Below are 7,657 nucleotides of genomic sequence, written 5' to 3' on the forward strand. Positions count from 1 at the left end.
AAAAAAAAAAAAAAAAAAAAAGAATGCCTAAATGGAGCCCAGCAGGTCTTAGCCTCATTTTACCCAGTCCCTATGCAAGGTGGAGTCACCTGGTTGAAACGCCTCTATTTTGTATCCTTTAACAAATCTCTCCCTATCCCTCCTTCCTCCCCACATTTCCCAGCCTCTAGTGTCCTCTGTTCTACTAGGTAATGCTTTTATTTGACATTATTTTATTTATTTATTTATTTTTGAGTTAGAATCTTGCTTCGTCACCGGGCTGGAATGCCATGGCATGATCTCAGCTCACTGCAACCTCTGTTTCCCAGGTTCAAGCGATTCTCTTGCCTCAGCCTCCTCAGTAGCTGGGACCACAGGCACATGCCACCATGCCCAGCTAATTTTTGTATTTTTAATAGAGACAGGGTTTTGCCATGTTGACCAGGCTGTTCTCAAACTCCAGGCCTCAAGTGATCTGCCCGCCTCAGCCTCCCAAAGTGTTGGGATTACAGGCATGAGCCATCTCACCCAGCCAGTGATGTTTTAAAATACTTTATTTTATTTTAATTTTTATTTATTTATTTTTAAAATATTATTTCCTTTACAAAAAAGATGGTGTTTCACCATGTTGGTCAGGCTGGTCTTGAACTCCTGACCTCAGGTGATCCGCCTGCCTTGGCCTCCAAAGTGCTTGGATTACAGGCGTGAGCCACCACGCCCAGCCTAAAATGCTTTAAAATAACTGTTTTAAGGCCCACACCTGTAATTCCAGCACTTTGGGATTATGCCACAGGGTGTGGTGGCATGTGCCTGTGGTCCCAGCTACTGAGGAGGCTGAGGCAGGAGAATTGCTTGAACCCGGGAGGTGGAGGTTGCAGTGAGCCGAGATTGTGCCACTGCACTCCAGCCTGGGAAACAGAGCTACACTGTGTCCCAAAAAATAAAATAAAATAACTTTTAAAAATAATAATAATAAAATAACTTTTAAAACACCCATGTCTAGGCCGGGCGCGGTGGCTCACGCCTGTAATCTCAGCACTTTGGGAGGCCGAGGCGGGTGGATCACGAGGTCAAGAGATCGAGACTATCCTGGCCAACATGGTGAAACCCCGTCTCTACTAAAAATACAAAAAAAAATTAGCTGGGTGTGGTGGTGCGCGCCTGTAGTCCCAGCTACTTGGGAGGCTGAGGCAGGAGAATTGCTTGAACCCGGGAGGCGGAGGTTGCAGTGAGCCGAGGTCGCACCACTGCACTCCAGCCTGGTGCCTGGTGACGGAGTGAGATTCTGTCTCAAAAAAACAAAAATAAATAAAAATAAAATAAAATAAAACACCCACATCTTAAATTTGGGGTAATTGTAATTTCATTTTACAGTATATTGCCTATTTAATCTAGTCTCACACCACAGCATATCAAAAAGAACATGGAAGACTTACAGGTCTAAACTTTATGGCATTGTAGTGACAGATTGTCTAATCTTTCTTACCCTCAGTTTATTCTACTGTAAAAATGGGAATAAAAATCTTCCTTGTCAGGGATAATACCTTGCAGAATAGTGAGGGTTAACTGAAAAGATGTATGTGAAGATGCCTAAAAGTAAAGGGGTGTTGAATAAATGGTTAATGTTTCCTCATCTTACTACCAATTCCGCCTGTCACAGTGGATGCTTAGTAGATGCTGCTGATAAAGAAACATATTCTTTTAATAACTGACTATAACCCAACTACAACCATTTTCACTACTATAAAGAAAGGGAAATTCATTTGACTTAATGAAGAAAAGCAACACAAGCAAACCAAACTTAGAGAATAATATAATGCCAAGACCGAGATCTCTCAAGAGATAGTTTAAATCTGGGTTTACATTTTCCTCTACTTCAGGGCTCTTCTGGGATGTTGGTAGTGACCTATTTCTGAACCAAGATGGTGTCTATAAGGGTGTGTTCATGGTATGATAATTCATTTAGCTATATACTTAAGATCTGTGTATTTTCTATATGTATATATTATTCTTCAATTAAAAATGTAAAAAATTTCTCTGCAGAAACCATGCCCAAGTTCAAACAACAAAGAAGAAAGCTAAAAGCCAAAGCCAAAAGATTATTGAAAAAAACAGAAGCCTCCCACATTCAGTCCAAGCTAATTACACCTCCTCCTCCACCACCCTCACCAGAAAGGTAAGGAATAATGTGGAACAGAAAAAAATACTAGAAAGATCTGATCAGTTTAAGATAAAGTTTCCAGATTTAGCAAATAAAAATAGAAGGCAGGGCCAGGTGCAGTTACTCATGCCTGTAATCTTAACACTTTGGGAGGCTGAGGCGAGTGGATAACCTGAGGTCAGGAGTTCGAGACCATCCTGGCCAATGTGGCGAAATCCTGTCTCTACTAAAAATACAAAAACTAGCCAGACGTGATGGTGGTTATCTGTAATCCCAGCTACTTGAGAGGCTTAGGCAGGAGAACTGCTTGAACCCAGGAGGCAGAGGTTGCAGTGAGCCAAGTTAGTGCCAGTGCACTCCAGCCTGGGCAACAGAGCAAGACTCCATCTCAAAAAAAACAAAACAAAAAAAAAGAAGGCCCAGTTAAATTTGAATTTCAGATAAACAGTGAATAATTTTTTCATATAATTATGTCCTATATGATATTTGGAATATATTTATACTAAAATTATTCGTGCTTTATCTGAAATTAATTTTTTAATTTTAATTTTGATTTATTTATTTTTGAGATTGAGTCTTACTCTGTCACCTAAGCTGGAGTGCAGTAGCACAATCAAGGCTCACTGCAGCCTCGACTTCCTGGGCTCAAGTGATCCTCCCACCTCAGCCTCCCAAGTAGCTGGGACCATGGGTGCGTACCACCACACCTGACATATTTTTTATTTTTTGTAGAGGTGGAATCCCACTACGTTGCCCAGGCTGATTTCAAAATCCTGGGCTCAAGCAATCTTCCCGACTCAGCCCCCCAAAGTGCTGGGATTACAAGTGTGAGCCACTGTGCCCAGCCTGAAATTAAATTTTAACTGGACGTCCTGAATTTTACTTGGCAAACATAGTTTAAGAATTCTATAGGAGCACAGGGAAAACTTCCCCTTCCATTTCTGAAGGTTCATGGAAAAATCAACTAACAAAAGAAAAAGATTAATCAAAGAAAAGACATACAAATGTATTGATGTGCACACAGGGGAAAACCACAGAATGATTATCCCAACCCCTCAGTGGGGTTCAGTACCTTATATACCATCTTGAGGTTGCAGAGAGAATGGGAGCTTAGATTGTGTCAAAACAGCTTATGGGAGATGGAGAAGAGGAGGCCTGGCTAGCAAAGGTGGTCTTGTTTGCGATGAAACCTCACAAGTAGCAGCCCTCAGAGACAATAGATGGTAAATGTTTCTTTCAGATCTTTAAAGGTGCCAGGCTTTCTGTGAATCTTTTCTAGATCTGAATGGACAAGGGAAAGCCTCAGAGAAAGTCTGGCAGCATCAACGCAGATTTTCTTTACAGATGCAAATCTCTCCCACCAGAGACAACTTCACGGCTATTACTATATTTCTAGTCCTTCTGCATACTATCCTGAACTGTGTCAAGGACATCTATTTTGGGGCAAAATATTTTGGTTTCTGGCCTGGCACAGTGGCTCATGCCTGTAATCCCAGCACTTGGGGAGGCCAAGGTGAGAGAATCGATTGAGCCCAGGAGTTCAAGACCAGCCTGGGCAACATAGTGAAAACCTCATCTCCAAATAATAAAAGTAAAGTTATAGCACTGAAATGTCCTTTGATGTGATAAAAAAAAAAAAAAAAAAAAAAAAAAAAAAAAAAAAAAAAAAAAAAAAAAAAAAAAAAAAAAAAGAAAGAAAGAAAGAAAAAGAAAAAGAAAAGTAAAGTTAAAAGAAAGAGAAATATTTTGGTTTCCTTCACTTCATTTGAAGTGAAAATAACAAGGAATTATATTCAAATGCAAAGTAACTACTTTTTTCTTCCCTTGTGAATTTAATGGCATAAATCTGGTAACTAAATAATGAAAGAAGGGCATAGGACTGCAATTGCCTGACAGGTTCTCCTTGTCCATTGCCCAGAAAAAGCCAGTTCACTGAGATAGTGGAATTGCAGTAGAAAAAGAACTTAATAAATGCAGAGCTGACTAAGTGACAGACCAGAGTTTCTTACTATAATCAATTTCCCCAAAAATTCAGAGACTAGGGTTTTTTAAGGATAATTTGGTAGATAGCGGGCTAGAGAATGTGGAATGCTTATTGGTTGGGTAGAGATGAAATCACAGGGGGTCAAAGTGTGTTCTTCTTGCTGTCTTCAGTTCCTAGGTAGGATCACAGAACAAGTTGAGCCAGTTTTCCAGTCTGGGTGGTGCCAGCTGGTCCATCAGAATGCAGGGCCTAAAAAATATCTTGGGCCAGATACCAGGGCTCACACCTGTTATCCCAGCACATTTAGAGACAAAGGCAGAAAGATCACTTGAGCTCAGGAATTCAAGACCAGCCTGGGCAACACAGCAAAACTTTGTCTCTATTAAAAATTAAAAATAAACCAGGCGGGGTGGCTCAAGCCTGTAATCCCAGCACTTTGGGAGGCTGAGGCGGGTGGATCACAAGTTCAGGAGTTCGAGACCAGCCTGGCCAATATGTAGAAACCCCATCTCTACTAAAAATACAAAATTATCCAGGCATGGTGGTGCATGCCTGTAATCAATCCCAGCCACTCGGGAGGCTGAGCCAAGAGAATTGTTTGAACTCCAGGAGGTGGAGGTTGCAGTGAGCCGAGATCTGGCCACACTCCAGCCTTGGCAACAAAAGGGAAACTCTGTCTCAGAAAAATAATAAAAATAATTAAAAATGATTATCCAGCATGGTGGCATGCACATGTAGTCCCAGCTATTCAGGAGGCTAAGGTGTGAGGAATGCTTGAGGCCAGGAGATCCAGACTACAGTGAGCTATAATTGTGCCACTGCACTCCAGCCTGAGTGACAGAGACCCTGTCTCAAAAAAAGAAAAAGACCTTGAACAGCAATCTTAGGTTTCACAATAGTGATGTTATCCATAGGAGCAACTGGGTAGGTTAGGAATCTTGTTGCCTCTGGCTGTATGACTCCTGAACCATAATTTCTAATCTTGTGGCTAAATTGTTAGTTTTACAAAGGTGATCTAGTCCCCAAACCAGGACAAGGTTTGTTTTGTGAAGGGGCTGTTAGCATCTTTGTTTCAAAGTTAAACTGTAAACTATATTTTTCCCATAGTTAGCTCTACCTATACCCAGGAATGAAGAAGGGCAGCTTGGAGGTTAAAAACAAGATGGGTCAATTAAGTCAGATTTCTTTCACTGTCATAATTTTCCTCTGTCAGATTTTGTTCTCACTGTCACAATTTTTGCAAAGGCAATTTCAGGACTAGAATTTAAAGCTTCATTTAAAATATTAGTTTAAGTTTGGGAATTTATTTTCTGACACTCACAACTTAAATGGGCCATTCAAAGAGATGAGACTCTGGGCCAGCATGGTGGCTCATACCTGTAATCCCAGCACTTTGGGAGGCTGAGGCTAGAGCATCACTTGAACCTAGGAGTTCAAGGTTACAGTGATTAAAAACAAAAAAGAAAGAGATTCTGAGTTCCTAGGGGGCTGGTTTTCACAGTAACTTTTTTGTTATAGCTCTTTTTACAGAAAGTTTTTTAAAACAAACAGACCCTTGCAGTGCAGTAACCATGATAATACCACCTTGATTCATTTCTCTCTCTCTTGAATATTGTAATAGCCTCCTAACTGGTCCTCCTGCTTATATCTTTGTCCCTCTGCCATGGATTCTCAATGCAGTAGCCAGAGCAAGCTTTGGAAAAAAAAATTTTTTTAATTAGTGCTTGTTTATTTAATTCTATTTACTTCTTCTTCTTCTTCTTTTTTTTTTTTTTTTTTGAGACAGAGTCTTGCTCTGTCTCCCAGGCTGGAGTGCTGTGGTACCATTTCTGCTCACTGCAGTCTCCACCTCCTCCTGGGTTTAAGCAATTCTCCTGCCTCAGCCGCCCAAGTAGCTGGGACTACAGGTGTACATCATGACACCAGGCTTTTTTTTTTTTTTTTTTGACAGAGTTTTGCTCTTGTTGCCCAGGCTGAGTGTAATAGCGAGATCTTCGCTCACTGCAACCTCTGCCTCCTGGGTTCAAACTATTCTCTTGCCTCACCTTCCCACCACACACAGCTAATTTTTGTATTTTTAGTAGAGATGGGGGTTTCACCATGTTGGCCAGGCTGGTCTTGAGCTCCTGACCTCAAGTGATCTGCCTGCCTCAGTCTCCCAAAGTGCTGAGATTACAGGAGTGAGCCCTACACCCAACCAATTTTGTTTACTTCTATCAGGTGCGTGTGTGGGCTCCCTATAACACACCCAGTTTCTAACATGGTAGTTACAAGACAGGTGAGACTATTTACCCATTGGTCTTCTTTTGTTTAATTTTCTGTCAAAGTAAATACAGTTACATTTAATTGCTAGATAGTTTTCCCCAATCATGTTGCCATAGTACACAAAGTTAATGCTAAAATGTAACTTACCTAATCCCTAGATCTCAGCTCACTGCAACCTCCACCTCCCAGGTTCAAGCGATTCTCCTGCCTCAGCCTCCCATGTAACCGGAATTACAGGTGCCCATGACTGCGCCCAGCTAATTTTTCTATTTTTAGTAAAGACAGGATTTCTCCATGTTGGCCAGGATGGTTTCGAACTCCTGACTTCAGGTAATCCACCTGCCTTGGCCTCCCAAAGTGCTGGGATTACAGGCATGAGCCACTGTGCTCGGCCAACAGGTATTTTCTTTAGGAAAAAATTTCAAGTTAATAAACCACTTTAGGCCAAAGTAGGAATTCACCATTCATGCTTACTTTGTGATTACTGAGTTTCTATTTCAATTCAATGGAAATGGATTTGGTTTTTGTTTGTTTTTATGAGGATTTGTTGTACATATTATTACATCACCCAGGTGTTAAGCTCAGTACTGGATAGTTACCTTTTCTGTTCCTCTCCCTCCTCCCATCCTTACGCCTTGTGAAAAGTAGAGTCATGTTTCTCCTTTACTTAAAATTCTCTAATGTCTTTTTCTATCAGAATAAAAATTAAAGTTCTTGGTATGACCAACAGGGCCTTTATGATCTGACTCTGACCTTATTTTATTTTTTTAGACGAGGCCTCACTCTGTTGCCCAGGCTGGAGTTAGTGCAATGGAGATCTGAGCTCACTGCAATCTCTACCTCCCTGGCTCAAACAGTCCTCCCGCCTCAGCCCCCGGAGTATCTGGGACTAGCACACGCCACCATACACAGCTAATATTTGTATTTTTTTGTAGATTTTGTTTTTGTTTTTGTTTTTCAGATGGGGTCTCACTCTGTCACCCAGGCTGGAGTGCAGTGGCACAATCTTGGCTCACTGTAACCTTTGACTCCAGGGTTCAAGCAATTCTTGTGCCTCAGCCTCCTTAGTAGCTGGGACCACAGGCGCGCACCACCATATTTTGGTAGAGACAGGGTTTTGCCATGTTAGCCAGGCTGGTCTCAAACTTCTGAGCTGGAACAATTCATCAGCCTTGGCAACCAAAAGTGCTGGGATTATAAGCGTGAGCCACTGCACCCAGCTTAATTTTCTAAGTTTTTTTCTTTTTTTTTTTTTTTTTTTTTTTTTT

The 7,657-nt window shown here is 41.3% G+C and overlaps 1 protein-coding gene across 1 annotated transcript in view; it reads left to right on the plus strand.

Moving 5' to 3' along the window:
* PRR11 (proline rich 11) overlaps nucleotides 1-7,657 on the plus strand; it is a 33,048-nt gene that overhangs the window by 10,652 nt on the left and 14,739 nt on the right. Inside the window, exon 2 of the mRNA XM_037742441.1 lies at nucleotides 2,023-2,155. Coding sequence (XP_037598369.1) covers nucleotides 2,028-2,155 — 128 coding nt within the window. The 5' untranslated portion in view covers nucleotides 2,023-2,027. The remainder of the gene's footprint in view (nucleotides 1-2,022; nucleotides 2,156-7,657) is intronic.

Source organism: Cebus imitator, unplaced genomic scaffold (genome assembly GCF_001604975.1).
Source record: "Cebus imitator isolate Cc_AM_T3 unplaced genomic scaffold, Cebus_imitator-1.0 Scaffold121, whole genome shotgun sequence".
NCBI lineage: Eukaryota > Metazoa > Chordata > Mammalia > Primates > Cebidae > Cebus > Cebus imitator.